General features: G+C 47.5%; 2 protein-coding genes across 10 annotated transcripts in view; one reads left to right on the top strand and one right to left on the bottom strand.

Moving 5' to 3' along the window:
* THRB (thyroid hormone receptor beta) overlaps positions 1-16,036 on the bottom strand; it is a 389,856-nt gene that overhangs the window by 9,693 nt on the left and 364,127 nt on the right. For all 9 annotated transcript variants that reach the window (XM_082626038.1, XM_082626036.1, XM_082626039.1 and 6 more), the window contains 2 exons: positions 14,325-14,530; positions 5,049-5,195 (listed from right to left, as the gene is read on the bottom strand). In XM_082626038.1, coding sequence (XP_082482164.1) covers positions 5,049-5,195; positions 14,325-14,530 — 353 coding nt within the window. The remainder of the gene's footprint in view (positions 1-5,048; positions 5,196-14,324; positions 14,531-16,036) is intronic.
* Positions 7,995-8,361, top strand: LOC309807035 (ubiquitin-like protein 5). The gene has a single exon (XM_082626223.1). The coding sequence runs from the start codon at positions 8,039-8,041 to the stop codon at positions 8,258-8,260; it is 222 nt and encodes a 73-aa protein (XP_082482349.1). The 5' UTR covers positions 7,995-8,038; the 3' UTR covers positions 8,261-8,361.

The following is a 16,036-nucleotide window of genomic DNA, read 5'->3' as shown; positions in this document are numbered from 1 at the left end:
CCTGCCTGAATGCACCCCCATTTTGGTCTGGTAACTCTAACAGTCAACAGCTGACTCCACCGTTTAGCTGGCAACTGCCCTGCTCTGTTTTTTGAAGCAAGTTTGCTCCCTGAATCTCTTAAAAGGCCAAGAGATGTCCCAGCTTTGCTCAGTCACCTAGTGAGCCAGAGGTGAGACCAGAATCCAGACCTCCTGGCTCCTAGGTTGTTACTTTCTCCTCAGCACCTCGGGCACCAGAATCACTCCACATGGATCTTTCTGCCAGGGTGGTAATTTCATTTTAAGCTCATTTGGTTGCCCTGGTAATTAGGATTTGTGATAACGTGATAACAACATCAATAATAAACTTAAAAAAAAACTTTGTGAAGAGAAATAATAAAAAATGAGAGTTTGATTTTCTGGAGAGGGAGAATGTTTAAGTGCCATTATCAAAGTAGTTTGAAAGACTATTAGTTAATGGGTGTTTTTGATGAATTGGGCATCGTGCTAAGATTTACATGCATCACCTTGTTTAATGTTCGCAGCAATGCAGTGAGGTAAATATTCTAATTCCAATTTTACTGAAAGGCGTGGAAATTCAGGCGCTGAGAGATCGAGCGACATGCTAGGGAGTCCCATGAGTGTTTGTGGGTGAGGCGAGGGCTGGAAGCCAGCTCTGCTAGAATCCAAGGCCAAGAGAGGAGGAGAGCTCGCTCTCTGAAGGGCTTTGGGTGTGCGTTTCCGTAAACAACGAACATGTAATGACACGTAATTTCTATCTCTTCATTAGAGCAGGTACCAGTTCTCTTTTGGGAAATACACTTGGCAACACTTAACTAGTTCAATTTAAGATGTTATGTCAGACTGAAAGTAATACTATTGAATTACCTCTAAAGTACGTGATATTTCATATTTTTTACTAACTCAACCTACCCACCTTACTGTTTAATTTCTAATTGCTTTGCTTTCTCTACAGAATAAAAGGCATTTTGTATTTGGTTCTGGAATCCATTCATGTGAATTCTCTCCTTCTACTCATTAAAAAACAAATGACTGTGATTTGCTTTTAATTAGGCTCTAATTTGTACTCCTCAGTTACATCCTTGGATTCTTGGCCCTGGGGCCTGGTAGGAAACAGGAGACCGGAGCTTAGCTAGATCCTCCACAGGCAAGTGGAAAGTTGGCTGAAGTGGGTGGACACTGGCTTTACTGCCGAGGGCAGCGGTCCTGTCTGCAGCCCCATCACTGTCACCAAGGCCTTGTTAAACACACACTGCTGGCCCTGCCATCTCGGTGTCTGCATTCTCCAGTTCCTAGGTGACGCCCACGCACCTGGTTCAGGGACCCGACTCTTGAGAACCACAGGACACAGAGTAGCAAAGAGAAATGACTCATTAGATAAAACCATTGTTTTCTTTTTTTTAAGCTGTCACAAAGTATGCAGACTTGGGCAGGCCCCATCATCATAGCCAAGTCTGATTATAGATGAAGTAGAAGTTTTCATTTGAAAACTTACGTCTAAGAGTTAAAATTTCAATAAAAGCAGAATAAGGATTTGTCAAGGATCACCAACGGTTTAAAAACTAGGCCAGATGCCTTTTCCTTTAAGAGGGGTTTGCAGGATCCTGCTGAGGCCTGTTTCCACATGTGGGCAAACAATCTCTTAGTCACCTGCCAAAATACTTCCATTGTGAGAACGCTCCAGAAAGGGCCTGCCAGGCAGAGAGGCAGGGGCCTCCCATAGACTCTGCCTGGCTCCTGGGAGAGTGTCACTCGGGTTGATTGGCAGGGATGCCAGTGCCCTGCACTCTAACAAGTGATTCTTATGTGCGCTTTTGGCAGCTCTGCCCGCAGTGACGTCAGATCTTTCGAAGCCCTCGGTTGGCAGGCTGGCATGGATCTTAGCAGAAAACTATTGCGAGTGCGATTTGAACAGCAGATGCGTCAGATTGCCTCTGGCATGAAACTCCTGGTCCCCAAGGCCACCTGGGGTCTCCAGCCCACTCCACAGGTAGCTCAGGGCCTCCACAGTTCATTTCTTTGGAATGTTCTTTGGAACGCCAAAGAGGGTGTCAAAGGGTAAAGGCCCTCAGGAGGCCACAAACACCAGAAACGTACACATCTCTGCTGTCAAAGTAGCCACCCGCCCACATTTTTTTTCAGTTTGGAGACTACAAAATATCAGGGTTGATAGAGATGAAATCATGACTTTGAAGCAGACGTAAATTCCTAAGGGAAACTTGAAGGGAGAAGCTCGCCACAACTCATGCTTGAAAAGTTGCATGCTGAGCCCTCAGCCTTGCCAAGGACATAAGTGCACGGTGTGTTTGTGGCTGGTGGTGGCGAAGGCTTCTTTTCTTTCTTTAACTGACATATCTCTCAGAGGCTGGTTTCCATGAGCTTTATATTTTCTGAAAAACATTTTCTGGTGGGTATTCAAAGGGGAACACAGGACTGATAGGCTAGCTCAAGTTGAGCTAGCAAACTCAACGGAGTTTTTTCCAGACACCAGGGACTGAGAAAAGAGGGCACAGCCTGGAGAGAGAGGACCAAGAGAGGTCCAGGGAAACAAACTCAACCCAGTGCACAGAAACGGAAGATGGTACCTGGAGTCAGAGGAAGCCGGTGTCCTCAGCACAGCCGCGAGAGGGTACACACTTTCTAGAGGGCAACTTGGCAACACATATCGAGAGCCCTAAAAGGTGTAGCCAAGGTCCTTAAATTCCACTTCTAGGATTTGCCCTTAGGAAATAGGCAGCTTTGTGAACTGGGCATAGGTACCAGGATGCTCACTGCAGAATATTTACATTAGTGAAAAACTGGATGTGAGCTAAAGATCCTGTAATAGCAGATAACCTAAATTATGGGAGAGCTATTCCTTAGCATACTATGTGGTCATTAAATATTATTTTGTCTAGTGGTTACCAGTCGGGGGGGAGGGGAGGGGGAGATACAACCTATTGAGTATAAGATGGCTCAAGGGTGTATTGTACAACACGGGGAATAGAGCCATATCTTGTAATAACTGTAAATGGAAAGTAGCCTTTAAAAATTGTATACAAATTAAGTAATTAACTGTAGAGTTAAGCAATATTATTTCATGAAAGAACACTTAAATGTTATGTTCTACAGCTGAGGGTAGAAAGTTAAGGCATTAGACACCAGGGTACTGGCAGTGATCTGTTTCTTTATCTTGGTGCTGGTTACGCGGGTGTGTTAGGTCTGTGACAATTCATTGACCCGCACCCTTATGATATGTGCCCCTTACTCTTTAGTAAAAAGTTTGAAAAGGTAGTTCCCTAAGTAGAACGTTCATTATGGTACAAACTATATTAATATATTCCATATATGTATGTGTGTGTATATATGTACGTGTGTATACACACACAGATTTGAGAAAAGGAACTACGCTCCAAAATGTCAGCAGTTTATCTCCTGGTGGTGTTACCATGAATTGTTGCCTTTATTGTGCTGTGTCGGTCTCCAATGAATACGTATGATTTCTGTAACAGCCTCCAAAACTTTAATAGATGTTAATTTAAAAAAATGGTCAGAGGCATGGAAAAGCACACCAAATACAGATACAAGTCGCAGTTCCTCGTCCAGGGTTCACCGACTCCTCTGGGGTGGGTACGAGTGGTCCCCACCATGGGGCTGCTGGCCGGCCCGCGTGGCACCTGGCCCCCAGCACCCTGCAGCCGGGGGTGAGCAGGAGGCATATACTCTGTCTCAGCGAGGCCTACGACCAGATAGATCCCTGCGTCCCGAAGCCCACTGCTCTGTCCTTCCGGGTATGGCTTCTGTAGAGGCTCAGAAATGGCCACGAGAAGGGTCCCTATTAGGGTCTGAGGTCTCTCAGGATCCTAGCGGGCTCCCATGACTGCAAACTCAGACGCACGTGAACTGGAGGCCACGGTGGGATGGGATCATTCCAGGTGAGGACACTAAGCCTCCTTCTGGGGGAGACTAGGTTCCCTGGCACTCAGGTAGCTTCCAAAAGGGGCCCGGGGCAGGACGTGGCCCTCTCTGATATCTTTCTGGGACCTCTTGGTGGTCTGAAGAGCAACAGATTGGCCCTCGGTGGGGCTTTTCGAAGGGAAAGATTCTCCGGAAAACATAATCAACCCCATTTGATTAAAAAAAAAAGAAGGTTAGAGACAGAATGATAATATAATAGATGAAAGAACAGCAGAATTAACAGCTGAAATTTATGGAACATTTATGACCCAGGCACTACCCATAAATTACCCCATTGAAGCCTCCTAATAGTTCTAAGAGGTAGATCTTACTATGACTCCTATTTTAAAGATGAGATAACCAAGGTTTGAAGACATCTGATAACTAATCCAGGACGCTTGCCCCTGCAGAGCCCGTGTCCTCAGCTCCCACATGGTAGGACGGCTACAGTTGGGATGAAGTGTCCCGAGGAAAGTCTATGAGCTCTGGTGGGTGAGCTCTTCAGTGTGCCCTGAAGGTGGGGCAAGAAAGGGTGAGCTTCTAAGAGGGAAGACTTAAGGAGATTTTAAGATCCTTGCTCTGTAAGGGTCATTTCACCTGTCCTTGAGGATGAAGAAACCACCACACAGCCATCTTGCTGGATACGTAGTGGAAATAATACAGATGGAGACTCAAAAGAACCAGGGCCTCACTTTGAGTGGGTGAAATTCATCTCTTTGATCTTAATTTTCCCCATCTGTGAAATGGGGTTAATTAGAGCTATCCTGCTGATCTGTTAGCAGGACTGGATTTAACGTGGCAAACCTGGGCGTGGCAACCAGGACATCACAGGTGCTGACTGATGGAGTGATGGCTGTCATGTTTTCCTGCGCCTGGAGCCAGGCGGGTCGAGAGGCTCTTTGTCGACCTCATGTGGACAAGCTAATGGATGACGACCCAACAGAGAAGGTGGGGAGGCGCACGAAACAGTGCATTGCCATTCTGTACTGCCGTGGCTTTCAGATGACTAAGCCCCTACTAATTAGTATTAAATTACACATCGTAGTCAGTATTCCTGGAGATCGAGGAAACTATAATGAAAAAGAATGAAGAAGGAAAAGCAATCTGCTCACCTCACAAAACATAGGCAACTTTTTGGCAAAATCCACCACTCTGGTAATTGCTGGTGTGATGATTTTTGTAAAATGGCTGAAGGCTTCCAAGTCGACCTTTCCACCTTCTGGGGCGTTTACTATTGGTGCTTGTCCAATGTCTTCTGGCTGAGGAGATGAGACAAGGAAAATTTAAATGAAGACATTGAAGGGATCACGGATCACGGTTCTCACGTGGCAGAAAATCTCTTCTGAACTGACATGCTGTACAGTTTCCACATCTTTTATTAACAGACCCTGCAGTTTTCACGTCCTTTAGTTCTCTGAGCAAAGATGCCTATCTTGGCCATTGCTTTCAAAGGCCCCCAGTGAGCACGGTCACAGGATTGTTGCTGCAGAGAGAGAGAAAGTGAGAGAGAGAGAAAGAGGGAGAGAGGGAGGAGCAGCAGGAATTTGGGTTCTGCTTCTGAGTGCACAGAGGTGACCTATGTTCTGGGGGCTCTGGGTTCCGTTTTCAGAGCACGGCACACTCTGGAGGGTGCCTTTCTGTGGGAGGTGGGCACGGCATGGGCAAGGATGGGGAGCCCTGGCCAACAGCACCCGGGGGCTTCGTTCTTGCTTCTGATGCCTTTTGCCTGGCTCGAGCCCTCCACACGCCAGCTGGAGGAGGCCTCCGCAGGCTGGGGGAAGCCCTCTGCTTTGGGTCGCCTTCAGGGACTGGGCTGTGTACGCTGGGCAAACTGGAGGGCAGAGTGGCGAATTTACTAGTACGACTTCTTTGCCCTTGTTCGCAACCATCCACCACCTCGCTGCTCACAGGGTGGGTGTCAGCAGCTTGGGTGTCATCTGGAGACTTGTTGGAAATGCAGAATCCCAGCCCCCTCCCCAGACCTACTGGTGCAGAAGCATCACGCGCGCAAGCCCTTAGGCTCTGTGCACACGCCAGGCCCCCATGTCCACTGGGGCCTTCTAGCTCCTTGGCCTACTGTCCAGTGACCGCCATGCTGTGGCCTCTCCACTATCTGCTGTTGTCAGTAGTGCTCCCTGCCAGGGACAGTCCTCCTGGTCACCCTTACTGGTCCTTGTGATGACAATGACCACCTCAGGGGTTCTCACCCAATTCCCGACAGGCAGGTGGGCAAAGGAGCACCCAGGGAGGTTAAAGATGGTCCCCTGAGGCCAGGACTGATTGCTGGTCTCCCAGGAAGTTGTGATGGGATCAGAGGATCCTACCCTGCCCGACGGTGACCCTCTTTTGCCTAGAGTCACGGTGCACATGCAGGAACCAGGCAGCAGGGTGGGAGGCGCGGGAAGCGGGGCAGAGAGGGCAGCGGGTACTGGCTCTGTGAGCCTGCTGAGCTGTCACCGCTGAATGGCTGGTGAGCGCACTGCTGGTGACAAGACCGTGGTCTGCCTCCAAGGTCCCCAGACTTTCCTGTGCATCAGAATGACCCCCAGACTTTCCAATTTAGTAGGTCTCTGTTAGAGAATCTGGGTTCCTAACAACTTCCCAGGGCACCGATGCTTCTGGTCTGAGCCCACACTTTGAGAACCACTGGGCTAGCACTGAGAAATCCACTTCCCATTTTTCTTCCCCAATCTCCCCTGTTACTGCTCACGTCTAAGTTTTAGCAGGAAGAAAAGCAAGGATGATTCTTTCACTTGTTGCCAGGGCACCAGGGTCAATAGGAACAGCCCAGGCCCTCCAAAGTGTGGTCAAAGTTGTGGGTACAGCCTGGGGAAGGATTTTTAAATCTATTACATAACAAACGCTGGCAGCATTGACCTTTTTGGAATTATCCAGGAGGTTCTTCTGTTTATTTTATTTTACTTTTTTTTTTTTTTTCTTTTTGCGGTATGCGGGCCTCTCACCGTTGTGGCCTCTCCTGTTGCGGAGCACAGGCTCCGGACGCGCAGGCCCAGCGGCCATGGCTCACGGGCCCAGCCGCTCCGCGGCACATGGGATCCTCCCAGACCGGGGCACGAACCCGCATCCCCTGCATCGGCAGGCGGACTCTCAACCACTGCGCCACCAGGGAGGCCCTATTTTACTTTTTTTTTATTGTTTGTTTTGGGGGCAGTGATTGGATGGGAAAGAAAGCTGGTTTCTGTCTTGTTTCAGAATCAATGACGATATTTTGGGGCAACTGCTGGCATGGCAAAGCCTAGGAAGGCTACTGGTTCTCCGCTTGCAGACGGAATTGATGGAATAATCACATGTACAGCTTCTCTCTCTCTCTCTCTCTCTCTCTCTCTCTCTCTCTCTGTCTCTCTGTCTTTCTCACATAGACTGAGCTAAGGGAAAAGGTACACAGAAAGTCTGGACGTGATTCTGATACACAGTGAAGTTTGATCACTGCTACTTCCGGCATCCTTCAGACCTCCTTGCTGGTCTTTCTAATCCCCGCCACCCCGAAATGCAGCCTGTCTCACCTGTGTGTCTACTTTACAGCTCTCTTATGAAAATCAACTGATAAAAGGAACATGGTCACATTAAAAAGGTAGGGAGGTGTACACACACACACACATAGGGTGAACTTTTTAAGAAATAAAAATATTTTTAAAAAAGAAAAGAAATAAAAATATTTTAATAACATAATTTTGGCCTGGAATGGTCTTCAGTGGCTTACTATGGATGTTAATAATTTCCATTTAATCTGTGAGTCTGTGGGGCATTTGAATCACCATCTGTGATACCTCTAAAGGTTTGAAAAATAGGAGGGAAATTATACAAGGAAATATGACAATTTTAACTAAAATTAAATGCCCAAATGTAACAACCTTACAAGCTTTCCTGTTGATAAATATCAGAGTAGGAAAAAAATTTACTTTTAAGCCTTTGGGTATTTAAGGGAAAATACAATTGCTAGAAGTAAAACCACATACAAAGTAAAAGCCTTCTATTACATTATTAAGCTTTATATCCGTAATAGGTCTTGGATACTAGAAAAAAACATATAGGAGCTTGGTGTGGCGTCTGCTGGTTCCAGGAGATTCGAGCTCCAGCCAGGATGATCGAGGTTGTTTGCAACGACCGTCTGGGGAAGAAGGTCTGCGTTAAATGCAATACTGATGACACCATCGGGGACCTTAAGAAGCTGATTGCAGCCCAAACTGGCACCCGTTGGAACAAGATCGTATTGAAGAAGTGGTACACGATTTTTAAGGACCACGTATCTCTGGGGGACTATGAAATCCACGATGGGATGAACGTGGAGCTTTATTACCAATAGAGCAGAATTCCTTCTCCCTGTCCTTCCCTCTTCCCCCACCCTCGCCCCCCACACTAATATGGATGCTTGTTTTTGAAAACTCATGTTAATAAAAACTTAGAGGCTGAAAAAAAAACCCATATATATGAATTGACCCAAGTTAACACATCAGGAATACAATTAAAGTTGAGCTTGTTTGTGACTTCCCTGAAGATTTTTTACCCATAAGGACAACACATTATTTGCTGAAATATTTGGAAGATGTTAAAAATAGAGTACAAATATTTGGCACAATTGAATCTACTGGATAGCTTCTTACAGCTAGTAGCCTATAGTTCACTCCCTGAACACGTGTGCTCACACACACGTGTGTTTATGCAAATGAGATCAAACTCGGAGACTGAGGATAGGTGAGGCTTGCAGGCTCACCACTGGGGACTGTGGGGAAGCCTGCTTTTTGCCTCTGTGGATCAAAGTGCTTGAGCTGCTCAAAGGGGTCGGCAGGGGGCCCTAATGGACCTCCGGAGCCTGCCCTGCCTACCTCTTCCCGTCTCTGCCACAACTTGCTTCCTGCTTTTCCATCTCGGGGCGGCCTTCCTTCTGCACTTGTGCTTCCTTCAAAATCCTCACTTCTGTCTCATCTCTGCCAATTCCAAATCCCACCCACTTCCAATTCTATCTTCTCCTCGAAGCCCTCTCAGATGGCCTCAGTGGGAAATGATTCTACCTCATTTGAATACACCTGGTGGCCCATGTAACCACTCATCAGGCATCTAGGCACTTATTACTATTACTTTTATTGTAGTTATGCGGGTACACATCTAAGATATGAACTTCTGAAGGTGGGGGGATATGCCTTGAGTATCTTTGTCTACTGTGTAGACGGCACTGGGCCAAATGGTGGAGGATTGAGGGAGTGAACAAACCTGTGTTTATACATGCACTCAACCAATGTTTGTTGAGCAACTACTATGGGGTCAGGCCTTGTTCGAGATGCTGAGGTGACAGCAATGAACAATGTATCCTCAAGGAACCTTCATACAGTGAAGGAAGACAGACAATAAATGAAAAGGATACTCTCATGGAAGAATTTTAGTTTGTGATAAGACTGGAGATGACCTAATAATACATGGGGCTCAGGAGGTAGGGTGGTCAGCCAGGCCCCTTTGAGAAGTGATGTGTGAGCTTTAACTTGCAGAATGTCAAGAAGGCAGCCTTCCACAGATGCAGAGGACATTTTAGGCAGAGGGCAAACCCAGTGCAAAGTCCCAAGGTCAGAAAGGAGGCCCGTGTGGTTAGGCCCAGAGGTGGCATGAGATAAAGGATGGAAGGCCGGCAAGGGTCCCATCACGATGGGCCTTCAGGGCCATGGAGGGGAGATGGGCAAATTTTAAATGCCATGGGGCACCGCTGAAGGGCTTTAAACGGGAGCAGCATGATGAAATTTATGGGTTTATGTGGAGAAGGGATGTGGTTGCCAAGGAAGAGGCGGGAGAACAGCAGCAGTGGTTTGGGCAGGAGACGAAGTGGGCTGGACCACGGGGGCAGCAGGAGAGATGGAGAAAAGTGAGACTTGGAGACATATCTAGGGAGCCCAGGGCAGGGGTTTCTGATGGACTGGAGATGGGGTGAAGGTCAATAAGGAATCCAGCACATATCCTCTGGGGCAGTGGAGGGGGGACCTACAGAAGGAGAGGTTCAGGGGTGTGTGCAGGTGTGGGCTTCAACCCTAGCTCAGCACTAGAGGTGGCTGGTATGACACAAATCGAGACGAACTGGGGCTTCGTGCTCTGACTGTTGCATCAGAGTTGTTCAAGGTGAGTAGGAATTGCTACCAGTTGACCCCTTTGCAAGTGGCTGTCTCAGAGCTGAGGGCTTCTTGGCTGGGGTCTCTGGCACATGCAGAGGGGATGGGGCCAGACGGGACTCTTCTCTCCCTCTGAGTGATCACAGTGTGTCTCCCCGCACCTTTGTGATGGGGAACAAATGGTAATGAGAGGTCCCTGGGCCTTGGGCCTTCTCCTGGGATGAGCAGGGACAGGATGGTACGGGTGGCGGTGCAGGGATGATGCACATTGTAAGTCTGTAGGAGGTTGTTAACGACATGCCAAGCACTTATATCTATTACTTTTACACCATTGATAAGGGCATAAAGGCAACCGAGACTTAGAGATGGGAAGTAACTTACCCAGAGTCACATAATTAAAAAGCAATAGAGGCAAGCAACAAACTCAGGCTGTCTGGTTCCAATTTCTATGCACATAACTACTAGACTACGCTGCCTTCTCCTGAGGTAATTATAATCATTTTGGGTGGCAGAAGCCTTCTTGGCTTGATTGCAGTTGTTTTGTGACCACACGTGGTCAAATCACCCATCCTGCATCACCCTTCTGCTTATGCCCCTTTTCTGAGGCTATTATTGAGAATTTGTGTCATCAGACAGTAGCTCTGCCAGGGGAAAAGTAGGGCAGGCCCACCCTGGTTCTGATGGTCACATTTTATACCTGGTGGGAAATCCACCGGAAGCCATACCTTTGCATGTGAATTCAGGGAGCAGAGTACTAATGAGACAGGCTGGGACCTGGGACCTGGGACCTGGGACCTGGGACCCTTTGCTGCAGGGCTTGCACCGGGACAAAGGTCTCCTCCCGCAAGAAAATACAAAGAAACTATAAGGGACTAAAAATAGCTGCGTGCGTGTGCAGTTGGGGCAAATTATGGACAAGACGACCCAAAAAGACCAAAAAAACCCCCCCACCTGCCACTTCTGAAGAGCCGGGAGCAAAAGCACAGTACTGGGCATGCTCCCTGCACTCAGCACCACCAAGGGGTGGGCAGACCACCTAGGACATCCCTCTGGCCCCGCCCCTCCCCTCACCCCATATAAGGAACCAGATCGCCCCCCCACTCCCCTCAGGGAGCTAGCAAGGGCAACTACTACTTGTTCTTGCTCCCCCCTTCTGCAGCAGGGACCCCAATAAAGCCTTGCCTGGATTCCTCATCTGGCCTCTGATCAATTTCTATTGATTAGGGAGTCCAAGAACTCTGGCGGGTAAAAACAACAGTGTTCAACAGACAATACTGTCACTGTATGGAGTTTACTCCAATCCAATGTCTTCCACATCTGGGAGTGCAGATGTGAGCTGCCTTGGTGGAGAGACTCTGCTTTCCCTTGTTCGCCACCACCGGCCTCTTGCCCCCCTCTCAGTCCACATCTACTTTTCATCATCACTGCCACCACACAGGAATCGGCACTTCTGCACCATCAGAGATTTGAGTGGATTGGAGAATGACTTAAATGTTCTTGGAAGTAGTTTTAAAGAGTGGCTTTAGAATTACTGTGAAAACCTGCATGGCTTTTGCAAAAGTTCCTTACTTGCCAAGGACTCATTTTCACAGGCGTATCGATTTGAAACCCCAGTCCAACCACCCATCTCTGTTTATGACTTGAGTCCTGGTCTTAAGGTAAAAAACGATGAAGAAGCTCCTTTTGGGAAGTAAGTTACTTACCCATTCCAGATAAATGAATACTTCTAGCTTTTATGACAACGTATAATTTTTAATCCCTTATGACATTGTCACACTATTATTAACATAATAGGCCTCCTCCAATTCTTTTCCAGAACAAGATGGGCAATCATCACATAAAAATAAATAATATACGTAGCAGTGTTGTAAGCAAAAAAAGTGGTATTGGCCACACAAGAAATGCAAATCTGAACATGCAGAAGCCAGTTCAGGACATGGATACTATGTAGCAAAGCTGTCTTTAATGAAGGATTTTTTTTTTTAGAGATTTTTTTGATGTGGACCATTTTTAAAGACTTTATTGAATTGGTTACAATATTGTTTCTGTTTTATGTTTTGGCCATGGTGGGGGGGCATGTGGGATCTTAGCTCCCTGACCAGGGATTGAACCCACACCCCCTGCTTTGGAAGGTGAAGTCTTAACAACTGGACTACCAGGAAAGTCCCTAATGAAGGATTCTTAATGTCCTTGCAGGAATAATTCACCCCTCAAAAGCGTGAACTTTTTATCCTGAGCATAAATACTCAGCCAGAGTCACCCTGCTGCAGGGGATGTGCGTAAATGTGTCAAGTGGCTAAGACACAGGGCTTAGTTGTGCTGTTTCTGAGGATGGGCCCATGGAACTGGATGGTTTGTTACACAGATATTTACTGGGCTCTATTCTGGTTATCTACCGCTGTGTAACACACTTCCCCAAAACTTAGTGGCTGAAAACAACAAATTTTCACTATCTCTCAGAGTTCTGTGGATTGATGGGCTCAGCTGGGTGGTTCTCACTTGGGGTCCCTCATGAAATGGCAGCAGAGTCTGGTGTCACCTGCAGACTTTCTTACTCACATTTCTGGTGCCTGGGCTGGTTGGGAATCTCTCCAAATGGCTGGCTTGAGCTTCCTCACAGCATGGTGGTCTCAAGGTAATTAGACTTTTTTTTACATGGCAGTTGGCTTCCCTCAGAGAGACCAGATGGCATCCCTCTCCAACATAACCAGTGTGGAACCACAAGCCTTTTTATAACTCAGCCTTAGAAGTCACTCTGCCCAAATCCATTGCTTCAAGGAATCACAGCCCAGCCCAGCCTCAAGGGAAGAGAGGAATACACTCCACCTCTCCATGGGAGAGAATGGGCCGTAAAGACAGGGAGGAAAGAATTTATTGGCAGTCACCTTGGTGAAAAGATACCACACGTTTCAACCACGTTGCATAGTGTGGTGGTTAAGAGCATGGATCCTGGAGCTGGGCTGTGTCCATCACCACTGCTTACTAGCTGGGGGATTGAGGGTAAATCTCCTTAACTTCTTTGTCTCTGTTTGTAAAATGGAGATATTAACCACATCTACCTACATAGGTTGGTTGACATAGGGAGTTAATATCTGGAAAGCACTTACACTGGTACCTGTCACTTGGCCAGGGCCATCCAAGTGTCTCCTAACTTAACTGTTAGTGGTTGCCATCAACAAAGTGTGTTAGAAGCTGCTTGTTAACAACAGTGAAGGTAATTATTGGAGGGCAGGTGGATTATGGGTAAGTTTTTTCTTTCCAAAAATTTCCTTTAAGGTTATACCGTCTGCATGAAACAAACCAAACCAAACCAAACAAAAAACTAGCCCACTATAATGGTGATGTTGAGGCATGAAGACAATGATAGCACTATATCTCCTTGTTCAGATGAGGAGTGCCCTCACCTACCCGGGAGATATAAACAGACCCACAGAATATCCGATGCTGGGACTGAGTGAGGTCCTCATAAAGCTTCATGTCATAAACTAAGAGCTGTGTCAGTCTCCGAGACGGCCAAACACCAGCTGGTGGTGGGACGGGTAGTCCATCTGGGAACTTGGGACAACAGACGTGAGTTGGCCTTTGGGCCTGGCCCAGCCACTTTCTGGCATTGTGATCTTCGGGCAAGACACTGAAGGCTTGGTTTGTGTACCTATAAAACGGGGATAGTGATTCCAGCCTACCTACCCCAAAGCGTTGTGAAGTCCAAAGAAGAAATAGAAGGAAGGACTTTCACGATGGTTAGTTTTTATAAAAACATCAAACATTGATATTCCAAGGGTCTGGAAAGGCCTGTTTTTCTTTACACTCCCCTCCCCCATCCCTTCTCCCCATTCCCATTGTCCTCCTGGACGCGAGATAATTTATTTTAAACTCAACATTTTGACTTCTGTTGGCATAAAAATACGTTTGAGATATGAGTCACTTCATTCTAGGGGTGATTCTAAAGGGGATATTTTGGAGTGAGTTTAGGGGACTAGGTATGTATATAAATGGGCATCTGAAGGAAGAAATAGGTATAAAAAGGGAAAGCTAGCAGGTAAAGAATTTTGCTAATTCGTTGATCCAGAGCTGCCCTTACAGCAAAAGCAAAGAGATAAGTGCATTCGAATTCAGTGACTCACAGGCAGGAGAAGGTCAGACAGACCTGGGTTTATATCCCCGCTCTGCACTCTACTCCAGTCAATCAGATGCAGCGAGGACACCAGCATCCCGGATTCTGAGGACCAAACGGATTGCGCAGAGGTGGACGTGGAAGCGGAAGGGGCGGGGCCTTACCAGGAACTTCCGCTTCTGTTTCCAGTGGCTGCCTTGGGCGTTGGTGGCCACGTGGGCCTCGGTGACGGTCTTGATGAGCTCCCACTCCTGGTCGGTGGGCTCGGGCTTGTGACCGATGGATCTCTGCAGCTCCTCTCGCCGCCTTTTCTCCCGGTTCTCCTCGATCAGCTTCCTCTTGGCCAGACGCTTGCTGTCGTCCAGGACCACTGGGGGCGGGGAGGGACACAGAACAGACACTCTCCAGACACCTGGAAGACCCGTGGGGGCTCGGGCCGGTGCATAGCCCACTCAGGGGGCCTGCGGGGGTCACCCTGGGCCATTTCTCCCTTGGCAGCAAACTGCTATGGACGAGCCATCTTCTACCACTAGCCCCAGCACCAAACTCCTGACGCCTAGCCAGCTTTCTAGAACAAAGATGGGGGCAGGGTGGGGGGGATGGGGGCTGGACACTGGGCATCTCAGCCCCGCAGAGGGGGGGCCCCTAGATAAGAATGAACCAGAGACAGGTAAAGCCCATCCTACCTATAGGTTCACAGGTGTGTCTGTCTAGCTAATCATCTGAATTCACTTTTAGGGTTTCTGTTCCTTCCCTCTGCCCCCCAAATGGCTCTTACTAAGAAGAACTGCAGGTTCAAAAAGTTCTTGAGCAGTAAGCAGAGGCTGGCGATCCCTTCCTCAAAGGAAAAAGGAGTCTAACTCTTCAATCGTTTCCTGAAGGCTGATTGGAGTATGGCGGCACCTAGCTCAGTCCTCACAGCCACTCACTTTGCATTTCTCTCTACCTGGTCAACCCTCAAAGGTGATTAAAGAGCCCAGGCTTTGGAATCTAGAAAGACTCGGGTTTGAATCCCTATACTACCACATTCTAGCTGTGTGACCTTTGGCAGGTTACTGAGGCTCTCTGAGCTTTCATTTCTTCCCATATAAAATCCGATCAAGGGACTTCCCTGGTGGTCTAGTGGTTAAGACTTCTCTTTCCAATGCAGGGGTTGCGGGTTCCATCCCTGGTTGGGGAGCTAAGATCCCACATGCCTCGTGGCCAAAAATCCAAAACATAAAACAGAAGCAATATTGTAACAAATTCAATAAAGACTGTAAAAATGATCTATATCAAAAAAAAGTCTTTAAAAATTCGGATCAGTAATACCTACTTTGCAGGGTGTCAGTGTGACAATGCACTACACATGCTCAGGAAGTAGAGCCATGACTTTTATCATTTATGCAAAAGGGAAATAAGGGCAGGTAACAAGAAACCTATATTTCTGTGGTTAATTTCCAAAATGAAACCATTTCACCAGACTCTCAGTAGCTCTCAGTGGCATGGAAAGACTCAGGTTTCGTACTACAGAGTCAAAGGGTTTTACCACTGGAGGGTCCTCAGCTCTTATCTAGTGCAACTCCCTCCTTCACAGAGGAGAAAGGAGATCATGACTTCCTTAAAGTCACACAGCAAGTTCATGGCAGAGCCAAGGCAAGACCCAGGACCCCTGACTGTGGTCCTACAATATCACTGTCCTAGGGCCATTCTTGAGGAAACCGTGGCCTGGTAGGGAAAGAAAAAAAAGCAAACGTAGCAGAGGAAAAGAACCAGAAGTGCCTGGCAAATCCACAAACAGAAGAATGAAACCCCAATCATGGAGATGTGATTAGATCATCAGAGTCAGGGGAGCACTTAGACATGTGGGCAGGATGGGTGAGCCCTGTGAAGTCAT

Source organism: Mesoplodon mirus (assembly GCF_964341445.2).
Source record: "Mesoplodon mirus genome assembly, chromosome: 6".
Classification (NCBI taxonomy): Eukaryota; Metazoa; Chordata; class Mammalia; order Artiodactyla; family Ziphiidae; genus Mesoplodon; species Mesoplodon mirus.
Note: the sequence above shows the minus strand (reverse complement) of the source record. Positions and strands in the feature narration are given on the sequence as shown.